At 45.1% G+C, this 23,856-nt stretch overlaps 1 protein-coding gene across 7 annotated transcripts in view; it reads right to left on the bottom strand.

Moving 5' to 3' along the window:
* Nucleotides 1–23,856, bottom strand: part of dpysl3 (dihydropyrimidinase like 3) — a 44,349-nt gene that overhangs the window by 6,502 nt on the left and 13,991 nt on the right. For all 7 annotated transcript variants that reach the window (XM_055941977.1, XM_055941979.1, XM_055941973.1 and 4 more), the window contains exons 2-11: nucleotides 21,403–21,491; nucleotides 20,210–20,394; nucleotides 16,797–16,961; nucleotides 14,631–14,692; nucleotides 13,376–13,456; nucleotides 12,502–12,570; nucleotides 8,292–8,412; nucleotides 7,021–7,177; nucleotides 5,119–5,260; nucleotides 3,368–3,538 (exon numbers count right to left, since the gene is read on the bottom strand). In XM_055941977.1, the coding sequence (XP_055797952.1) occupies nucleotides 3,368–3,538; nucleotides 5,119–5,260; nucleotides 7,021–7,177; nucleotides 8,292–8,412; nucleotides 12,502–12,570; nucleotides 13,376–13,456; nucleotides 14,631–14,692; nucleotides 16,797–16,961; nucleotides 20,210–20,394; nucleotides 21,403–21,491 (1,242 nt within the window). The remainder of the gene's footprint in view (nucleotides 1–3,367; nucleotides 3,539–5,118; nucleotides 5,261–7,020; nucleotides 7,178–8,291; nucleotides 8,413–12,501; nucleotides 12,571–13,375; nucleotides 13,457–14,630; nucleotides 14,693–16,796; nucleotides 16,962–20,209; nucleotides 20,395–21,402; nucleotides 21,492–23,856) is intronic.

The following is a 23,856-nucleotide window of genomic DNA, read 5'->3' as shown; positions in this document are numbered from 1 at the left end:
ACATTGGCAGAAGAATGGCCTTACTGATGAGCTCAGTGACTTTCAATGTGGCACCATCATAGGATGTCACCTTTCCAACAAGTCAGTTCATAAAATTTCTGCTCTGCTAGAGCTGCCACGGTCAACTGTAAGTGCTTTTATTGTCAAGTGGAAACGTCTAGGAGCAACAATGGCTCAGCCACAAAGTGACAGGCCACACAAGCTCACAGAACGGGACCGCCTTGTGCTGAAGTGAGTAGTGCGTAGAAATCGCCTGTCCTCGGTTGTAACACTCACTACCAAGGTACAAACTGCCTCTGGAAGCAATGTCAGCACAAGAACTGCTCGTCAAGAAAAGCTTCATGAAATTGGTTTCCATGGCCGAGCAGCCATGGAAAGCCCAAGATCACCAAGCCTAAGATCACCATGCGCAATGCCAAGTGTCGGCTGGACTCTGGAGCAGTGTAAACTCGTTCTCTGGAGTGATGAATCACGCTTCACCATCTGGCAGTCCAAAGGACAAATCTGGGTTTGGCAGATGCCAGGAGAATGCTACCTGTCCCAATGCATAGTGCCAACTGTAAAGTTTGGTGGTGGAGGAATAATGGTCTGGGGCTGTTTTTCATGGTTCGGGCTAGGGCCCTTAGTTCCAGTGAAGGGAAATCTTAACTCTACAGCATACAATGACATTCTAGATGATTCTGTGCTTCCAACTTTGTGGCATCAGTTTGGGCAAGGTCCTTTCCTGTTTCAGCATGACAATGCACCAAGTGAGGTCCATACAGAAATGGTTTGTCGAGATCGGTGTGGAAGAACTTGACTGCCCTGCACATAGCCCTGACCTCAACCTCATCGAACACCTTCGGGATGAATTGGAACGCTGACTGCGAGCCAGGCCTATTCACCCAACATCAGTGCCCAACCTCACTAATACTCTTGTGGCTGAATGGAAGCAAGTCCCCACAGCAATGTTCCAACATCTAGTGGAAAGCCTTCCCAGAAGAGTGGGACCAACTCCATATTAATGCCCATGAGTTTGGAATAAGATGTTCAGCGATCAGGTCATCTGGTGTATCGGTTCAATGTGTGTTTGGGTTTTGTACACCAGCTTCCAACAGCTGAAAATACAATATTTGTAGTTATGGAAAAGATTTTTCACAGCGGTTTAAAATTGTACAATGATTCTCTACACTAAACTTTCTTTTTTTGTCACATAAACTGAAATTAGGTGAACTATTATAATTGTTGCAACCAGGAAATGGCGGATTTCTGCATAGTGCATCTTTAAGTGGATATTGTATGTCTTGGTCAGTGACGCTAGGCCAACAAAAGAGAGGAGAATGACAAATTACAAAAACAAAAACTCTAGATTTATCAAGCCTACTTTTCCCCGTTGCACCCCAGTACAGTCTGTTATGCTGCCGTTACTTACTGTAGAGATTCACAAGCACAATCCAGTTATACAACCGATGAGCAGCTGCAGGAACTTTCAAGTGCTCATAACTCTCAAGCGGAGGAAATGACAGTACAGCGATGCAGAAGCAACCAGCTCCCACGTAAACACAACTATTTCCAGTATTTCTGCAGTCTGACAGTCACTCGTCTGACACAAATGGCGCCGGAGAGTTTACATGAGTTTACATCGGTGTGTCTTTGTGGACTCAGAAGGTCAAGAAAAAAGAAACAGTCTCTGAAACACATGACCTCACGCACCAAAGACTGTCTGTGATTTACGTTATGAGCTGACACACTTATTCAGATGAAGAGCCGGCTAATTCCACTAAAGTAAATCAGATTTGGACATATTGCTCTTAAAACTGGTCTGATGAGAGGCCATTCTATGTGTTGTAGTGAGACGTAGAGCTTATTGAGGGAGAGCTAAGTAGAGTCATGGGACACACAGGCCCAGTTTGGCTGTGGGGACAGAGGAAAAGAGGAGGCGGGTTGGCGGGCGGCTTGGTAGGCAGGCAGGCAGGCCGTCTCTGTAGAGATGAGACCATGGTTCTGCCTTAATTAACAACATGTGTGGGAGAAGAGAGATAAATAACCCTCCTTCTCCACCTCCTCCACATCATCCAGTCGGCCTGTTTCTCATATGCCTCCTTTTGGCATTTAAAGACAAACAGCTGCCATCGCACAGCTGGGGCTAATGACTCCACGCATCACTCTCTCTACGCACTCTCTCCCTCTCTACCACTTTCTCTCCCTCTTTTTCTAGCACTGTCTCTCCTTCTCTCCCTAACACTTCCTCTTTCTCTAGCACTCTCTCCCTCTCACCACTTTATCTTCTCTTTCTCTAGCCCTCTCTCTCTCTCTCCCACTTTCTTTCTACTCTCTTTCACTCTCGCTGGTCATCTCTGATCCATTCCCCCTCTCTCTATTCTCCTGCCACTAAACTCTCTTATTCCGTATATCATTCTGTCTCTCTCTACATATTTTTTTGCAATCTGTTGCCCGCTCTCTTCTATGGTCTGTGTGTTCCTATGCACACGGCCCTGCTGTTTTTCCAGATTCAGGCCAGGACAGGACCAGAGGAGGCTGGTGGGAAGAGCTATAAGAAGACGGGCTCATTGTAAAGACTGGAATGGAATTAATGGAAAGGTACAGCAAACATATGGAAACTCCATTCCACTGATTCCATCCCAGCCATTACCATGAGCCGGTCCTCCTATAGCTTCTCCCACCAGCCTCCTCTGGACTGGACATAATGGCTCCACATCTGCCAAGTATGATGTCACGGCGGGGTTCTATCTGCAACAACATATACAAAGCTAACCAGATCAAACATTTCAGATAATGGGATACTTGTATTTACTACAGAGGGAGGGATACACAGGTTGTAAAGCACTTAACTACTGTGCCCAATAGATCACTGTAGCCATCATTAACATGGACAGGAGCCCCTGTTCTTATGTTCTGTGTTCTTATGTGCTTGTTTTGTTGTCTGGAGGGGCTACAAGCAGGAAACGAGAAGGTGACATCATTATGTAAAAACCTTGGGTCTCGTTGGATCTTTTCCACGTATGGAAAAGCCATTGAAAACTTGTCCAATCTTTTTCCAGCTCTTTCTTTCTTTCTCTCCCTCTCTTTGTCGTTCTATATCTCTCTCTGTGTTTCTGTCTTTCCACACCTCTTCATCGTACTATTCTGCTTTTCTCTGAGGTCTCTGTGTCTCTCTCTCTCTCTCACTCCCTCCCTCGTTCTCTGTGCCTGCAGCAGGAAGTGCAGAATGCTTGATTTCCTGAGCGGACACTTCCTCTGTTTAACCCTGCACTGTAGTGTACGATCTGGGCTCCTGTGCGCAGGGAGTCTACAGGGACTTCATTTCCCTTCTGAGAAACTGAAAGGTCACTGAAACTTTATTCACCCCTAGCCTTTGACCTCTTACCGAATTGTGCGTCTTGGCGGTGATGGTGCGGACAGCATCTGAGTCCCAAATGACAAGGTCAGCATCGGAGCCCACAGCTATCCGTCCCTTACGGGGGTAAAGGTTTAGGATCTTAGCGGCGTTGGTGCTCGTCACAGCAACAAACATGTTCTCGTCCATCTTGCCAGTGGTCTGAGTGAGCAGGAAAAAAAGGTGACTTGTCAAAATGTTATAATGGTGAAGTGCTAGCTAAACAAAGACGCTTTTACAGCTGACTGGTGGGTGAGGGTACTCTTGTAGTCAAGCGCAAGAACACACACAGACACACACACACACACACACACACACACACACACACACACACACACACACACACACACACACACACACACACACACACACACACACACACACACACACACACACACACACACACACACACACACACACACACACACACACACACACACACACACACACACACACACACACACATCCTGTCAATGCTAGAGCTGAGACCATGTGTTTTTTGTCTTAAGGCAGACCAGTGTGAATAAAAGCAAAGCTGCACCACAACTCTTCATTCATAACACAGCTGTCAAGAAAATACAAAACCAAGTCTGAGTTCAAGAGCATGAACAAGAATTAGGAGAAAAAAAGAGATACACACTGTTTTATTCTGTAAGCAGGGTGAAAGGCTTGGGGGAAAGACCCAGAGATAGACAGAGATCTATACTGTTTTATTCTGTAAGCAGGGTGAACGGCTGGGGGAATAGATCCAGAGATATCACTAAACCACACTACCAGGATGTATTAGGGAAGAGGAGAGAGGAGGAGCTGCAGTGAACTGTGGAGAATGTGCAGCATAAACTGGAGGAAGTGGAGTACTCAGAGTAGCTAAGAGGGTTAGTAAAAGAGAGGGTTAGTGAGGGCTAGCGAAGCTGAGAAAATAAGGACATGAAAGAAACAGGATAGTCCCAGTCGGTATTAAATAGAATGTTGTGGCCCCGCCCACCTTGACTCACAGCAGAAACTTGACCTTTTCTTAAATAATGTTCTTGTTGTCTGCTTGTTTTATTCAATTACAAAACGATATAAAAGAAAAGTAAAACATGTCTAAACATTACTTTTTAACATTGCCTGCTCCTGAGTGTTCTCACTACTTAGAAAAACATAATATTGTAGGGCTTCCCTCATGCCCCTTTTCATGACGTGCTAGCAGCCATGTGAGTGAGTGCTAGTTAGCTACCGACCAGAACATTAAGCTAGCCAAGACCAACAACACAAACAAACAGACTATATAGCTACAAGTCGTGAGTGGAGTAACAAACGGACTATAGTAGTGAGTGGAGTAACAAATGGACTATACTAAACGAGTTAAATGTCTTACCTGTGATGAAATGTTTCCACACATATAACTACGTGTAACCAACTTGGACACTAGGTCCCCACAATTTAAGTAGAACAAAAAATCGTCAACAAAGTTGTCTCTTTTACACTGGGGTCAATGGGAAAGAATGTTATTTTTTTCCCCAATTTGTGGGTGTGGTCGAGAGGAATTCATTATTATGACATGAATACCGACTAGGTAGGAGGATGCATCCTAAATAGCCCCCTATTCCCTATATTGTACACTACTTTTGACCAGAGCCATATGGGCCCATGTCAAAATTAGTGGACTATAAAGGGAATATAGTGCCATTTTGGACACAACCAAAGAAAGAGAGAGAGACATATGCCATGCAGACAGGTGTCCACCCATCCATCCTCACCACAGCCTTCTCCCAGATGAGGGACATCCTCTCCTCCACTCCGTTCACACCCTCAGGGATCTGAGTGAAGTCATCCTTCCCTATGGCCTTCTGGGCCACGCTGAAGGTGCAGTGGGCACTACCAGTCACATTCAGGTCACCACTGGGAGGGAGGGAGGGAGGGAGATAGAGAGAAAAGAGAGAGAGAGAAAAAGTGAAAGAGAGAGAAAGAGAAAATGAAAGAGAGAGAAAGTGAAAGAGAGAGAGAGCGAGAGAAAGAGCGAGAGAGAAGAGAGCGAGAAAGAGCGAGAAAAGAGAGAGACAGAGTAACAACTTAGCCATGGCTTTGCAGCTGAAACATGCTAGAACAGTAGTAAGAAATGTGTTGAGATGCAGTATGTTGTACATCGCACACAACAGTGGCTTTCAGCAGCACATTCAATTATGAAACTCTTCCAGAGTATCTCTTCCACAGGTACTGCTTCAGACCTGAAATAATTGCTTTACATCATAGCTGTGATCTACGATCCCTTAAGGCACACGTGTCAAACTCATTCCACGGAGGGCCGAGTGCCTGCGGGTTTTCGCTACTCCCTTGAACATGACTGATGAATTATGATTAGTAAGGAACTCCCCTCACCTGGTTGTCTAGGCTTCATTTAAGGGGAAAAAACTACAACCTACAGACGCTCAGCCCTCCCTGCTGTCACGCCCTGACCTTAGAGATCCTTTTTATGTCTCTATTTTGGTTGGTCAGGGCGTGAGTTGGGGTGGGCATTCTATGTTTTGTGTTCTATGTTTTGTATTTCTGTGTGTTTGGCCGGGTCTGGTTCTCAATCAGAGGCAGCTGTCTATCAATGTCTCTGATTGAGAACCATACTTAGGTAGCCTTTTCCCACCTGTGTTTTGTGGGTAGTTGTTTTCTGTTTTGTGTCTGCACCAGAGAGAACTGTTTCGCTTTCGTTCTCCTGTTTGTTGTTTTTGTTCGATTTGGTTTTGTTGGATTAAATTTACATTTACATTTACATTTACGTCATTTAGCAGACGCTCTTATCCAGAGCGACTTACAAGTACATACATTCATACTTTTTTTTGTACTAAATCATGAACACTTTAAACGCTGCACCTTGGTCCACTCTTCCTTCAGCCCAGAAGCGTTACACCTGCCCAGTCAAACCGGGAAATGTTTATTCCATACAGAAAAGCTGAAAAAGCTCACATACAACTGGAATAGCTCAGACAACACAGCAGAGCTGCAACTAAAGTAGATCGATTACTCTGAGTCAAGTGCCAAGGTCTCCTCCTACCAGTTATAGCTGTCTTCCCTTTCTTACAGAGCACTCTAACTTTCCTAACAGACAATCACACCAACTCGTGCAACCATATGTGTATATTGATGTGTACAGTGTATATTGATGTGTCTATTGATGTGTACAGTGTATATCAATGTGTATTTTGATGTCTATTGATGTGTATATTGATGTGTATAGTGTATATTGATGTGTACAGTGTATATCGATGTATTGATGTGTATACCGATGTGTATATTGATGTGTATAGTGTACATTTATGTGTACAGTGTATATCGGTGTATATTGATGTGTATACTGTATATTGATGTGTATATTTATGTGTATTTTGATGTCTATTGATGTGTATATTGACGTGAATATTGATGTGTATTTTGATGTGTATAGTGTATATTGATGTGTATAGTGTATATTGATGTGTACAGTGTGTATTGATCTATAAAAGAGACCTTGGTCTCAGCATGACTCCCTGTAAAAATAAAGGTTGAATAAACAATAAATCCATCATGAGGTTAGAAGTGCCTCCAGAACCCTATCAGTCTAACGTGTTTGATGCAGCGAGGACATGCTAGGTCAGTGGAGTGTCATACAGTCAACAGGGGGAGCTCTTTACCTGGCCAGTAATGTGTTCAGGTAGTCTGGGGTGGTGGGGTCTGGGCTGAGGGGGGGTGATGTCACAAAGGAGGCAGCCTTGGCCCAGTTCTTGCTCCAATAGTGTGTCCCGTCAGTCCCAAGGCTGGCCGTGATTGGCTCGCCGAACACAACGTTACCTGGGAAAAATATATTATCACCCAGGGTGAGACTACATTAAATCAACTCACCTCATGCTTCTAATGTACTCACTCGTTAACTTGCTAGGTTTATCCCAGGTCAATGCCAGTAGCAAATGTACAATGTCCAGTATCCTTGCACATTTTCTATTTGGTACTGGCACTGACCCTGTAAACATGTATAGCTTACATTCTCCAGTTTTTTTCTTCCTTTATTTCTCCTGGGTTTAAAAAAAATTGTATTTTGATGTTGAATATTGCACTGTTGGGAAGGGCTTGCAAATTAAGCATTTCACTGTAGTTGGGAATATGACAAGCGAGAATCTAACGGAACTAAAATGTCAGGTGATCCAGCTAGAGCAGTTTGTAGGAAAGATTGGATTGGACCTTGCCTCATGTTTAACTTCCTGTTGCTATTTGCAAGTCTCTTTCCCTCTCTGGGCTTTGACATGACGAATCGGATGTCAGCGCTGAGGAACGGGACCAGCCAGTGATGAAAACAAGGCCTCTTGGGAGCACAGAGTGACACTTACATGCTTCCTACATGAGGACATGCATCTTTCCCTTCCTCTGTTTTTCTTCTCAGTTCAGAAAGTGTATATATTTCTCTCCATCACGTACAAGAGGCCTACTCTCTCTCCCTGCTCCGCCGTGGGCTCCTGATGAATAGCAGAGACAGGTTTTCTGACAGCTTGCTACGGTGAGCCCCGGGTGATTAGTTAGGGATTCATCTCAAAACGGGCCTTCTTCTATCCGGTGTGTCTACCAGACCAGACCTATAGTGTAAATCTAGGGTGTGAACCGAGACACTAGGATCAGCACATAAGGGCATAGGTGCATTCCAATCCTCTTACAGAACAGAAGAGTTTAGGAGGCAGCAGCGAAGTTGCACTAAGAGGTGAGGACAACTACCTCCAAGGGACATGCGGGTAAGGCCCATTTTGAGATGAATCTCTAACTTATCACCCGGGGTAAGGACAGCTGTCGTGTTCTGATATGAAAGGTAGATTATCTTCTTTCTATGCATTCATTGTGACTAACACATATCTAAGTTAGCTGCCTTCTTGATACGGTACTTAAAGCACAATCACAGCCACACTGGAAACCTGTGTACCTTTTTTCCTGGCCTGTGAGATGATGTCGGCAGCACTCTTGCTCATGACCCTGGTCACATACAGGGGACAGTTGGTCTGGCTGGCAATGGTGATGGCGCGGAACACAGCCTCTGCCTCCAGCTAGATGGGGGGGAATAGACAGACAGACAGCGACACACACACACACACGCAGACAGACAGACAGGCAGACGAAGACAGACAGAACAATCAATTAGTCTCTGAACAGATTAAACTAACCCTGGACTGGCAATGTGTACTACTGCCAGGTAGCCTAGTGGTTAGAGCATTGGGCCAGTGAATGAAAGGTTGCTGGATTAAATCCCAGAGCTGACAAGGTAAAAATATGTCGTTCTTCCCCTGAGCAAGGCAGTTACCCTACTGTTCCCCGGGTGCCGAAGACGTGGACGTTGATTTTGGCAGCAGATTCAGAGGGGTTTGGTTAAATGCAGAAGACATATTTCAGTTGAATGCATTCAGTTGTACAATTGACAAGGTATCTCCACTCCAATCCATGTTGAATGGCTGTCAATCAGCACAAGGAAATGAAGTTGATCCTCCTCTGCAAATTCCAATGTGTAAAAGCTGCCACTCTCGACTTGGCCATTTCCGTATCAGTGTAGCGTTGCAGGGTTTGACAGGTTCCTCACTGACATACAAATGTCACATAGTTTACTTCCAAGGTCTTTAGCTGGCCACCACACAAGGTTTTGTGCCAGGGCCTTCATGCGGCACATTCCAGGATGCTCCTCATGCAGGTCGTTGAGTAACCTCGCTTTTCTGTGGGTATGATTACTCTGCAACCCCAGAGTAGACAGCATTTGTCAGTTGATAGCTGCAGTCTTCTGGTAAAGTATCCCTATAGCTCCTATCTTTCTACATAGCTTGGCCAGCCATGCAGTGTGAAATCCAACACTTTGAACAACACGGTGTCTCTCTTTGTCCCCATGGCAATGTCTGTGGCTTGAAGTGGTATGTCGTCCCACGCTGCAAAGTAGAAGACATTACCAGCCGTTTCCGGTGCCTCCGTTCCGTCCAGTGGTAGCCAGGATAATGTGTCAGCATTTAAGTGATCGGCTGAGCAGTGGTATTCGATGTCATAACTGTAGGCTGATAGAATGGTGGCATTCTTGAGGTTGACAGAGTAGGCTGTCTTCGGTCCGAAGATGGACAGGAGTGGTTTGGTATCTGGAAATAAAAAGTAAATCTGCGGCCATAAAGATACTTGTGAAATTTCTTAACTCCAAAGATCAGAGAAAACCCTTATTTCTCTATCTGCTCCTAGTTTTTCTCACTAGAACTGAGGGTTCAGGAGGCAAATGCTATGGGTCTTTTAGTCCCCGTTCTCAAAAACATGTAAAATCACTGCTCCAACCCCTTACAACGAGGCATCACAAGCGTAAGGGTCTCTTGGTGTCATAGTGCACCAAACACTGACTGTCCAGTAACATCCGTGTCAAGCCTTAGTTATCTTTGTTTTCTTTATTATTTTAGTTAGGTTAGGGTGTGACATGGGGAATGTATGTGTTTTTGTAGTGTCTAGGGGTGTTGTATGTGTATGGGGCAGTGTCTAGTGTAGTTGTCTAGGTAAGTCTAAGGTTGCCTGAATGGTTCTCAATCAGAGACAGCTGTCATTCATTGTCTCTGATTGGGAGCCATATTTAAGGCAGCCATAGGCATTAGGTTAATGTGGGTAATTGTCTATGTTGAACGTTTGTATGCACTTACGTTTGTAGCTTCACGGTTGTTTTGTAAAAGTGTTCGTTTCTCGTCATCTTTAATAAAAGAAGATGTCTTCATATCCCGCTGCGCCTTGGTCCGCGTATTATGACGTTCGTGACTATCCGCATATTTTTGTGGAAGACATCTTTGCTCTGTTTTTTCCATTGCCACTGTTTGTAGCAGCTTGTGGAAGGGCTTCAGTACGGTAGACTTGTTTGCCAGGAAACAGCCATAGTAGTTCAACAGGGCTAGAAAATATCTGAGTTATGTGATAATTTTAAGACATGCAGCCTCCACAATGGGTTTCTTTTCTGTGGCCTAGGTACTCCACGATGTAACTTGGTGATTATGTTCTTCCCCTCCAGTCTTTTCAGCTCTTTTTCCACCTTTTCTCGTAAAGGTGTAAGGAACAGGGCCTGGCTTGTGAAACTTTGGGTTGGCCTCTGGTTTCATCTTGATGTCTGTTTTGAACTCATAGATCAGGCCTAAACCCTCTTTGAAAAGCTGATTGTGTTTCTCCAACACTTTGAGGAACAGTGGCTTTTTTTTTTCATTCACTTGGAAAAATGCTCTCCCAGTCTAACCGGATGTGTTTTAACCTGTTTCTCCCTGGTACTGCTCATTTGTTGCCTTTGGCGACCATTAGTGGTAGCTTTGCGCATTGCATCGTGTACTGCACTGGTACTGTGAGTCTGCTGAGCAGTGGTATTGCATTTGTGTTTTCTCCAGTGGGATGTGTGCTAAAGCCTACATGCTCTCTGAGATGATGGTGACTGTAGTTCCTGTGTCTACTTGCATTTCAACTGGTGTGTTGTTCAGTTTCACTTCAAGAACAATTCCTTGAGTAGTGTCAGTCTCTCTGAACACTGAAAACAGTTCCCTGTCATCATCTGCATTTTCTCCTGTCTCATTGCTTTCTGTGATTATCTTTGCTTCGTTGCTATTTTTAGCTTTCCTGCACACTTGCACTACTAGTCCTAGTTCTGAGCACTCGTATCTACAGTCCTGAGAATTGTATTTCTCTACACAACAGTAGCATTTTTGCTCGGTGCCCATTTCTCCCTCCCACTTTTGCAAAAGGGGAACATATACAGCAATGCTTTCCCTGTCATTCTGATCACGTTGGTGTAAACATAATCTTTCCGCTATGATCAAAGGCTGCGGCCTATAGTGAGTGCTCAGTGCCTCGGTAACCTCATCATCAGTCTAACCTAACCTCAGTCTTTATCGCTCGGTTTGTTAGGGGCTACCAAGCTTTTCAACAATCCATAGGCCCTGCTACCAATGACTGACTTTCCTCTGCAATATCATTAGTCATCCAGAGTGCCAGTCACTCATCAAAATCCTCCTTTATATCGAAAGACATGTGTCCAATGAGTGCCATGATTATGTTAGGCTAGCTGGTTAGCCAAGACGTTGGTAGTTGGTGAAACTGAGAAAAAGTATTTATACCTCACTGGGTTCACATCAACACTTCTCGTCGCCACTGTAATATCCTGTGGTGTACTCTTGGTAAGGTTATGGCTATAACTTATGGCTATGACTTATGGCTGTGACTTATGGCTATGACTTATGGCTATGACTTATGGCTATGACTTATGGCTGTGACTTATGGCTGTGACTTATGGCTGTGACTTATGCTATGACTTATGGCTGTGACTTATGATTATGACTTATGGCTATGACTTATGGCTGTGACTTATGGCTGTGACTTATGGCTGTGACTTATGGCTATGACTTATGGCTGTGACTTATGGCTATGACTTATGGCTGTGACTCATGGCTGTGACTTATGATTATGACTTATGGCTGTGACTTATGGCTGTGACTTATGGCTGTGACTTATGGCTGTGACTTATGGCTATGAACTTATGGCTATGACTTATGGCTATGACTTATGTCTATGACTTATGGCTATGACTTATGGCTATGCATATCTAGTAAATAACTACTAGACAGAGAGCGGTGCACTTGAACTTGATTTAGTCCATGACTGCCATACAATACAACCCATGTGCACCCGGGTGTCCCGAGTACCCCACCCGGGGCCGTCCCAAGCACCCCAACCAGGCGTCTCGAGCAACCCATCCGGGGCTGTCCCGAGCACCCCACCCGGGGGCGTCCTGGGCACCCTAACTGCAAAATTCAGCTGAGACACACACACACACACGTCGAGATACACACGCACAAACACAGAGAGAGAGAGAGAGAGAGAGAGAGAGAGAGAGAGAGAGAGAGAGAGAGAGAGAGAGAGAGAGAGAGAGAGAGAGAGAGAGAGAGAGAGAGAGAGAGAGAGAGAGAGAGAGACACACATGCACACACAAGAGAGAGAGAGAGAGAGAGAGAGAGAGAGAGAGAGAGAGAGAGAGAGAGAGAGAGAGAGAGAGAGAGACACAGACACACACAGAGAAAGACACACGCACAAACCCACAGAGAGAGAGAGAGAGAGACACACACACACACACAACTTTATTATGTAGAGAGCCTCACCTCCTCTGGCCTGCTCAGCACGTGTCCCTCTGGTCCAGTGATGCCCATCTCCAGCATGCGTGCCTGCTCCTGTGACAGACAAACAGAGGGACCATGTTCACACTAATTCACCCCCAACTCTGACACACACACACACACACACACATACATGCATATATATATATATATATATATATATATATATATATATATATATATATATATATATATATATATATATATATATATATATATAATATATATATATATATATATATACACACGCACACATAAACACACACCAGCACCCCAAAAAGAAAGATGGCAGAAAGTATTGAACCCTGCATCAATATCACACTGCATTGAGAGATGCCCGGGCTAGGAGAGAGTGATGAGTGGTTAACTGTTGTCGGGCTGATATAGAGGTTTAGTTAGTGCTATTCACCCTCATATTCACCCTCATATCAACCCTCACATTCACCCTCATATTCACCCTGGACAGCTTTGGGGTATCGTTGGGACATGATACTATGTTGTGGGTTAAAATCTGGCGCACAGACAGCAAGGAAGCCTCTTTACTGTCCTGCCAGACAGATCCCAGACACCCTAAGTCTCTGAGGGAGTCCAGACCAGCTATTAAGGCCCACCCAGCTCCCTCCCAGGACCCTACAGTCATAACACAGACTAACATAAACTGCATCCACACATTACTGTCAGTGTGACTCCTGCAATAGCCACTCTAACCACTCACCCTTCCCTTCTGACAGAGTCTACATGGGAGTCAGTTTAGTCTGGGGGAACAGTACAATGTATGACAATGTATGTGATAAAGGTCAAAGGTTAAACTAGGGAGGAGAGAGGAGGGGGTGGGTGGTTGTTGTGAAAAGTGGGTTACCTCGGCGATGATCTCTCCATTCTCAGCATGGACCTGCACAATGCCACCCATCTCTCCCAGGAAGGTAAAGATCTCATACAGCTGTAGAAACATGATTAGAACTTAGAACAAACATGATTAGAACTTAGAACAAACATGATTAGAACATAGTAGAAACACGAATAGAACATAGTAATAACATTAATAGAACATAGTACAAACATGAATAGAACATAGTACAAACATGAATAGAACATAGTAGAAACATGAATAGAACATAGTAATAACATGAATAGAACATAGTAAAACATGAATAGAACATAGTAGAAACATGAATAGAACATAGTAATAACATGAATAGAACATAGTAATAACATGAATAGAACATAGTAGTAACATGAATAGAACATAGTAATAACATGAATAGAACATAGTACAAACATGAATAGAACATAGTAATAACATGAATAGAACATAGTACAAACATGAATAGAACATAGTAATAACATGAATAGAACATAGTAATAACATGAATAGAACATAGTAAAACATGAATAGAACATAGTAAAACATGATTAGAACATAGTAATAACATGAATAGAACATAGTAGAAACATAAATAGAACATAGTAATAACATGAATAGAACATAGTAATAACATTAATAGAATATAGTAGAAACATGAATAGAACATAGTAATAACATGAATAGAACATAGTAAAACATGAATAGAACATAGTAGAAACATGAATAGAACATAGTAATAACATGAATAGAACATAGTAATAACATGAATAGAACATAGTAATAACATGAATAGAACATAGTAAAACATGATTAGTACATAGTAATAACATGAATAGAACATAGTAATAACATTAATAGAACATAGTAGAAACATGAATAGAACATAGTAATAACATGAATAGAACATAGTAAAACATGAATAGAACATAGTAAAACATGAATAGAACATAGTACAAACATGAATGGAACACAGTAAGATGAATGGTCACAGTCCACACACATCAAACTACAAATAGGAAACCACACTGCTATTATAAAACATGGCTAAACTAGTCTTGCATGGGCTGCTCCAGTTTAAACGAGTCTAGCATTACCACAGTGCCTCTATATAGGCCACATGATTTGCAGACATGGTCATTTTTTCCATAGATTACAGTTTGGCGAGACTGTGTTTCACATGCTGGCCAAGCAGAGCCGAGTAGGGCTCACCAACATTGTGTGTTGCTGTAGGCTAGCTAGCACACTGTACCTCACTGTTGCTCATCTGGTAGAAGTCCTTATAGGCCATGTAGACCTGGAAGGAGTTCACACCTGAGAGAGAGAGAGAGAGAGAGAGAGAGAGAGAGAGAGAGAGAGAGAGAGAGAGAGAGAGAGAAAGAAAGAGAGAGAGAGAGCGGGAGAGAGAGAAAGAGAGAGAGAGAGAGAGAGAGAGAGAGAGAGAGAGAGAGAGAGATAGAGATAGAGAGAGAGAGAGAGAGGGAGGGAGAGAGAGAGAAGTAGCATATGAGTGAAACCCCAAACAGAGAAGATTCCTGTGATGATTCCAGTTTATTAATTGAGCCAAACAGAAGATCCCTCAGCAGGCTTCATTGAACGTGACTGGAACTTAGGGCCTGACTATCATTACCCAGGAGGCCTGTATTCTGCTCTCTGGACATTCTGTGGCTATGCTGTGGTGGCCAAACGGACCTGTCCACTCTGTCCTGTGTCTGAGCTATCTAACTGGCGTGAAACCATGGAGGGTCCCCCCAGGGCACCACACCCTCCTGCAGATGGACAGTGGTGGTCAGTGGTGTTTGGGCCAGGGCCAGGTATGGACCACAGGTCCTGTGAGCGTACTGGATGCCTGTGGCTGTGGTTGGGGGACAGACAGATTATGGGCCAGAGATAAGGAGGCAGAAGAAGGCACCACCGCTGAATGAGTTTCCTAGTTACTGCCAGCAGTAACCCTGCTCATCATCTTTGATTGGCCAGAGGAGTAGGTATAATGGCACTGTCTGTCTGCCTGACTGTCTGTCTGCGTATGTGTCTGTCTGCCTACCTGCCTGTCTGTCTGTGTCTGTCTGCCTGTCTACAGTCGTGGCCAAAAGTTTTGAGAAGGACACAAATATTAATTTTCACAAAGGCTGCTGCCTCAGTTTGTATGATGGCAATTTGCATATATTCCAGAATGTTATGAAGAGTTATCAGATGAATTGTAATTAATGCAAAGTCCCTCTTTGCCATGCAAATGAACTGAATCCCAAAAAACATTTCCACTGCATTTCAGCCCTGCCACAAAAGGACCAGCTGACATCATGTCAGTGATTCTCTCGTTAACACAGGTGTGAGTGTTGACGAGGACAAGGCTGGAGTTCACTTTGTCATGCTGATTGAGATCGAATAACAGACTGGAAGCTTCAAAAGGAGGGTGGTGCTTGTAATCATTGATCATCTTCATCTGTCAACCATGGTTACCTGCAATGAACATCATCATTGTTTTTGCACAAATAGGGCTTCACAAGCAAGGATATTGCTGCCAGTAAGATTGCACCTAAATCATCCATTTATCGGATCATCAAGAACTTCAAGGAGAGCGGTTCAATTGTTGTGAAGAAGGCTTCAGGGCACCCAAGAAAGTCCAGCAAGCGCCAGGACCGTGTCCTAAAGTTGATTCAGCTGCGGGATCGGGGCACCACCAGAGCTTGCTCAGGAATGGCAGCAGGCAGGTGTGAGTGCATCTGAGAGTGCATTTTGCCAGTCCTGTCTGGTCCAGCGGTGTGATGTTTGGATGTACCGATCCTGTGCAGGTGTTGTTACATGTGGTCTGCCACTGCGAGGATGATCAGCTGTCTATCCTGTCTCCCTGTAGTGTTGTCTTAGGCGTCTCACAGTACGGACATTGCAATTTAATGCCCTGGCCACATCTGCAGTCCTCATGGCTCCTTGCAGCATGCCTAAGGCACGTTCACGCAGATGAGCAGGGACCCTGGGCATCTTTCTTTTGGTGTTTTTCAGAGTCAGTAGAAAGGCCTCTTTAGTATCCTAAGTTTTCATAACTGTGACCTTAATTGCCTACCGTCTGTAAGCTGTTAGTGTCTCAACGACCGTTCCACATGTGCATGTTCATTAATTGTTTATGGTTCATTGGACAAGCATGGGAAACAGTGTTTAAACCCTTTAAAATGAAGATCTGTGAAGTTATTTAGATTTTTACGAATTATCTTTGAAAGACAGGGTCCTGAAAAAGAGACGTTTCGTTTTTTGCTGAGTTTATTTGTGGTCAACAGAACCCTGCCTAACTCTTTGGTAGTTGATGCATTTCCTCCCATAATATGTGATTTTTGCATGTGGAAAAGTGCTATAGAAAGTCCATTTGAATTTCCATTTACTGTCTGTCAGACCTTCCCCTTGCTGCTGTGACGTTGGCCGTTACCTTTTTCCTTGAGCAGTGTGTCCACCTCCTGCTTGACACTGTCGCTCCAGTGGGTGATGTCCACATGGAGGGAGTAGTCACAGCAGGTCTTCTCATCGGCCCAGCTCCTCCATTGCTCAAAGGCCTCGATCAGACTGCTGCCTGGCTCCGGGATCACATGATCCACTACAGGGAGGGAGGCAGGGGGGGTAGACATAGAGAGAAAGGGATTAGGAAGAGAGAGAGGGCGACAGAGAGAGGGAGGATGTTACTGTTTGTGTTATATAACCCACAATGCCTGTGTCTCTGTGTCCTTTGCCAGTGGCTTTCAATACAATGTCACCTATCATTGGAAATGTCTGTATGTCTGAGTGTATGTTAGGGTTACATGGAACTCCCAGTTCAAGTCACTGTTCGGCTAATCGAAAACAAACTCAAACTGATAAGAGATAAAGAGAACCCCCACCTCCTCCGATGTCTATAGTGGTCCTAGTCTCTGATGTAATATGTCCGCCTGCTGCCCTGACCAGCTGACCACTTCCCGATCCAATTAAAGGCCGCCCAATCTCCTCAAATCCCTCTGCGTGTGTTAATGCGATCTCGAGTCAACAGCAGCCAAGAAAAGCTATGTTGTTTACTATGGTTGACTCTCTGACCGAGGCTGTGTGGCATGTAACTCGGTGTCAAAGACATGAAGGGCAGGATGAATAAGCTAATGCGGTACACAAGTGTGCTGGAGGCAGTTCTTCCTTCACAGGGCCACAGACACCATACAGTTTAGTACCAGTTGATTATAGTGAAACGTTACTATCTACCAGTTGTTTCATCTGTGTGTTGGGCCCAGTCTTTGGGCTCATCTGTGTGTTGGGCCCAGTCCGGGGTGCATCACACACTAGAGGTCTTCACGGATCGACCTGTACCTGAATACCCGAGACCTGGTCCAGGACACGAGCGGGTCCGGATCCAGAACTCTAAATAATGTCACGGGACTGGGTCGGATCTGATACGATTGTCATGGGTCTCGGGTATGTGTAATTTTAACTGACTTGTCCGGAAGCGCCTGTACAGATCCGAATGGGACTGTGGCAGTAGAGAGCGAGAAAGAGAGACATTTTATAATTTCATAATATGCTGCTGCTTTTGCTTTTCATGAGAGCGTAGCTTGTTGTTGACCAATCATAAGTCATCAAAGCAGCACTAGGCTACAGTCATAGAGCCTCGCTCCGTGTGTGGCAAAAATTAGGAGATATCTAATCAACGGAAGATGGAATTAAAATGATGGAATTAAAAGTTAAAGGCGAAGAATAGGCTACAACGACCAAGAGCCAACAGATAGGCTGCTACTTAATATTCTGAATTGAGTTGTTGTTGTTTGTAACTGTAGGATGAGAAAGTGCACGCACTGCAGCCTCAGTTATCAAATCAAATCACATTTTAATTTGTCACATACACCTGTTTGCAGACGTTATTGCGGGTGTAGTGAAATGCTTGTGTTTCTAGCTCCAACAAGTCTTAGGCTGAATCGTGCTGGTTTACTGTATGTCTGTGGTGATTATCTGATCTTAGTTAGCCCAACTAGCTAAAGTTAGCTAGCTTAACTAGCTTCTCCTGGTTTGATGCAGTCAAGACAGGTATTACGTAATCATTTTTAATGATAAATAATCTAGCTATGGCAGCTATTAGTCTACCATAGCGCAAGTCGGCTTGGTTGGTTGGTTGCTGTCTCTCGTCTCTCCCTGCCTCCTCCCTGCTCCCCATGTCACTCCCTCCTCCCTGCTCCCCATGTCACTCCCTCCTCCCTGCTCCCCATGTCACTCCCTCCTCCATGCTCCCCATGTCACTCCCTCCTCCATGCTCCCCATGTCACTCCCTCCTCCATGCTCCCCATGTCACTCCCTCCTCCCTGCTCCCTGCTCTCCATGTCACTCCCTCCTCCCTGCTCCCCATGTCACTCCCTCCTCCCTGCTCCCCATGTCACTCCCTCCTCCCTGCTCCCCATGTCACTCCCTCCTCCCTGCTCCCCATGTCACTCCCTCCTCCCTGCTCCCCATGTCACTCCTTCCTTCCTGCTCCCCATGTCACTCCCTCCTCCCTGCTCCCCATGTCACTCCTTCCTCCCTGCTCCCCATGTCACTCCTTCCTCCCTGCTCCCCATGTCACTCCCTCCTCCCTGCTCCCCATGTCACTCCCTCCTCCCTGCTCCCCATGTCACTCCCTCCTCCCTGCTCCCCATGTCACTCCCTCCTCCCTGCTCCCCATGTCACTCCCTCCTCCATGCTCCCCATGTCACTCCCTCCTCCCTGCTCCCCATGTCACTCCCTCCTCCCTGCTCCCCATGTCACTCCCTCCTCCCTGCTCCCTGCTCCCCATGTCACTCCCTCCTCCATGCTCCCCATGTCACTCCCTCCTCCCTGCTCCCCATGTCACTCCCTCCTCCCTGCTCCCCATGTCACTCCCTCCTCCCTGCTACCCATGTCACTCGACTCGCTCACAGTACGGCTTTATCAGCTCCGGTTAATAAAGTATCTTAAAAAATGACTTTTCTGCTGCTTCTCTCACTCGGATCGAATCGGACTGGGTCTGGATCTGAACATGTCTATACGGAACGGGTCTAGTTGTCTTCGGATCGATTCGGAACAGTTCTCTATATTAATCAATTAATTAATGATATTGGGTCCAGGTGGAAAAGCCCCAGGTCCATTTCAAAACAGGAACTTTTTGGACCCGTGAAGACCTCTATCACACACTGCTCGCCTATTTCCACGGGACTTGTGTTTCCCTGTGTAGGCTCCCCTTGCCGCTCCTCGTTCTCCAACCCTCCCAACGGCCCTTTGGGGGGTCCCCTTGACTGCTGCTCACATTGGCCCATTTAGGAACACTCTGCATTGTAGACAGAGCCCCTCTTCTCTCTCTCTCTCTCTCTCTCTCTCTCTCTCTCTCTCTCTCTCTCTCTCTCTCTCTCTCTCTCTCTCTCTCTCTCTCTCTCTCTCTCTCTCTCTCTCTCTCTCTCTCTCTCTCTCTCTCTCTCTCTCTCTCTCTCTCTCTCTCTTTCTAGTGCTCTGACTTTCTTTTTCTCTTTCTTTCATCCTCAATGGATAAAGCCGCCACATGGCTGCCTGCCCACAATCTACTCTGTATATTGTCTACAATCTCACACCGCCACAGCCAAGTAGTGTGGATTATAATCTTGTTTTAGCTCATTTTCAACTGAGATCAGATAATACAGTAAACCAGTACGATTCAGCCTAAGACTTACTCTACTAAAATGTTAAATTGCCCTAATGATTATGGATGCAATTGATATGGCAGTCTTTCCATGTCATGTGGGTAGTTAACTGTCTGTTATTGTGACACCTTCAGACCCCCCCACCCACCGCCCCCTAGTGAGAGACACGGGCTCCAGGTCTCTCCAGGGCTCCGCTCTCTTCTCTCACCGATCATGGTGGTTCCCCCAGCCAGGGCAGCCTTGGTGCCCTGGGAGAAGTCGTCCACGGTGGTGGTCCCCCGGTAGGGCATCTGGAAGTGGGTGTGGTTGTCAATGCCACCAGGGATCACCATCTTGCCGTTGGCCTCGATGGTCTTGATCCCACCTGGGACGATCAGGTTGTCTCCAATCTGCCTGGAGGTTTAGGCGGGAGAAGAGCCATGTCAGGGGGTATCATTGACTTGACACAATACTGTAAATTCATGCTATGAATAGCTAAATAGCTGATGAATAAACCAAAATGAATATATTATCATATCATTAGAAATGTAGTTTTGCTCATGGCTGACTGGTGTACAGTAAAGTTAATCAAACTGAAAGTTAGCGGTGACCCAGCATCATTTGGAAACTATCAATCCTTCCACATTAGATTAAAGTCATCAGAGCATGTCAAATAGCAGCTTGGAGGGTTGCAGACAGACCGACAGACAGACAGACAGGCAAGAGGGCAGCGTCTGTATTCCTGTGCCAGCAGCAGCGTGGTCGATGCTAGGCTAGCCTGGCCTGTGTAATTGGTATGCAGCGCTAACCTTCCTGCGGGTGCTTTTCCTATCAGAGCTCCTCTATGGGAGCACACAGGACAAAGAGCCTAATAGGCTGATCGAGTGGGAACAGGAACTGGGGAAAAAAGAATGACCTTCCAAGAGCAGGCAGGAATGCACCCACTTTGCCTCTTGTCTGGCCCTGCACACTATACACTACTGTGGACTGGAGTAGACTCTGACTGGATCTGACTGGATCTGAATGGATCTGCTTTGATCTATCTGGATGTGACTAGATCTGACTGGATCTGTTTGGATCTGTGTGGATCTGACTTGATCTATCTGGATGTGACTAGATCTGACTGGATCTGTTTGGATCTGTGTGGATCTGAATGGATCTGACTTGATCTATCTGGATGTGACTAGATCTGACTGGATCTGTTTGGATCTGTCTGGATCTGTCTGGATCTGTCTGGATCTGTCTGGATCTGACTGGATCTGTCTGGATCTGTCTGGCACTTGAAATGACTGTGATATGTGGTTGTCTTGCCTACCTTAGTTGAATGCACTGACTAAGTTGATCTGGATAAGAGTGTCTGCTAAATGATCAAAACGTCAACGTCAATGCATGGGAGGACGTGGTGGTCAAACATTCTCTTACTTAATGACGCCATCCTCCATGTAAATGTCGGCATAAAAGGACTGGTCATCATTAACGATCCTCCCGCCTTTGACCAGAAGCCTGTCGCTCTGGAGAGAGAGTTCGAAAGAACGAGAGGGAAAAAGAGAGGGGATGGGAGGGAGAGAATGTTACAAAGTCCAAAGCAATCTCATCAGTATTCCGGCTATTCTGGCGGACACTCTGTTTTGTGCTTCTTTTTTTTCAAGATGTGTTCTTGTGTTCTTGCGCAATCTAGATTTCAACAGCTGGGGTGAAACAAGAGCCATTTGTTTGGAATGTCTGACTGTCCCATCTACGCAAGAGAGGGCTAATGAGAATAGCCACTCACACAGATTACACAGTAACTACTGTACACAGTAACCTACATTTTACACACAGCTGGGTAAATGGATGGTCCTAGCAGTCACATAGATGAGCTTGGACTAGATTGACTAGATAACGTAGCCTGTAAACAGGGCGTTGTCGTCTAGCGACTCAGCTGCTGCGCCAGAGACAGCCACTTGGCCACTGGCAAGACGTTTCCATGGTAATGCTTTGCTAGGAGCACTCAGAGAGGCTGGAGCGGCAGGCTGGCATGCCTGGTAAGGACACGCCTCACAGAGTACAGGGCATAACACTGAGCAACAGGGAATGGAGAGAAAGGGGAGGGGGGTTGCTGGAACTTTGACGTTAGTGTCCCAGTACATTGCCTGGGCAGGGCCTCTTCTCTTCTCCTGGACCGGTCAGACCACTAGATTCTACAACAAAACCAGGAAATGGAGTGAGCTCAACCAAAGGCAAATGGCTCTTTTACCTTTTACTGTATGAATAATATATGTATGGTAGGTACCCATTATCACACTGTGTAAAATGCCTAGGTTCAGTTCACTGCCCTGTAAGGTAAACAGAATGGGAGCGTTCCGCAGTTTCCCATCAGCACATGGTGTGGTGTGATTAGTGATTTACTGTCTTGGCTGTGCAGCCCGGCTGGCGCTTTGTCAGTACGAACTCCACCCCTCTCTACTGGTTTAAATGAAGTATATACGTAGCCTTAGCGATGCATCCCTGGCATCTGCTCACACAACAAACACTGGCTAGTCTTCCAGGCAGTTTGGGATGGGGGTGGGAGTGATGGCTGGAGGGAGGGAGGGTGGGTGTGTGGGATGGATGGATGGATGGAGGGAGGGAGGGAGGGAGGGAGGGAGGGGGTCTGATGCTGATTAAGCAGAGAGACAGAGAGAGACCCAACAGTCTTCTCTTCTGAGCCATGCAGGCAACCCCACCCTGCCTTGAGCAGCCAGCACACTGTGTAAAGCACCGAGGCAGGCAGAGAGAGAGAGAGAGAGACAGAGAGAAGACGGCGTGAGAGAGAGAGAGAGCGCAAGAGAGAGAGCAAGAGAGAGAGAGAGAGAGAGAGAGAGAGAGAGAGAGAGAGAGCGCAAGAGAGTGTGACCTGTTGCCACTAGAAAAGGTCAACCAGTGAAGAACAAACACCATTGTAAATACAACCCATACTTATGCTTATTTATTTACACTTTTGTACTTTAACCATTTGTACATCGTTACAACACTGTATATATACATAATATGACATTTGTAATGTCTTTATTCTTTTGGAACTTCTGTGAGTGTAATGTTTACTATACATTTTTATTGTTTATTTCACTTTTGTATATGATCTACTTCACTTGCTTTGGCAATTTTAACATATGTTTGCCATGCCAATAAAGCCCATTGAATTGAACTGAGAGAGAGAAAGAAAGAGAGAGGGAGAGAGAGCACATACTGTACATGTTGACTTACAGAATGGCCTCTATCATCTACACACTACACAGTCCCCTAATCCATACCCTTCCACTACCTTCAGGGGATATCTGGTTTTGTATCTGAATATGTTTCAAATTGATAGTATGTCCGCAGATGGTATTGCATAAGAATATTCTCAATTTTAGTGTGGCTATCTAAGGGAAGAGCGTACTTAACACCAGCCCTAAGAGATTGGGAAGTCTATTATCTTCCTAAAATTATCCCTATATGGTCGAGGCCCAGGTCCCTGGGCTATACTCTGCTGCAGTAAAGACATGCTTACTGCAGTGTGTGTGCCTGAACACCCGCCCCAATCTATCAGTGTTTTCCCTCAAGCCTCAGTCCTGTCTAGGTTTACAAAGCTACCAGTAATTTACCAGTTACCAGAATCTTCAGTAATTTTAGTAATTAACAGAAAATATTTGGCAATCTATCCTAACTTTATTAATTTATAAATAAATAACTTTAAAAAAAAAATGGATTCATACAGTGCATTTGTAAAGTATTCAGACCCCTTCCCTTTTTCCACATTTTGTTACGTTACAGGCTTGTTCTAAAATAGTTTTCCATCATAAATCTACACACAATACCCCATAATGACAGAGCAAAAACTGGTTTTTAGAAATGTTTTCAAATGTATAAAATTTT

Source organism: Salvelinus fontinalis, chromosome 13 (genome assembly GCF_029448725.1).
Source record: "Salvelinus fontinalis isolate EN_2023a chromosome 13, ASM2944872v1, whole genome shotgun sequence".
NCBI classification, from domain to species: domain Eukaryota; kingdom Metazoa; phylum Chordata; class Actinopteri; order Salmoniformes; family Salmonidae; genus Salvelinus; species Salvelinus fontinalis.
Note: the sequence above shows the minus strand (reverse complement) of the source record. Positions and strands in the feature narration are given on the sequence as shown.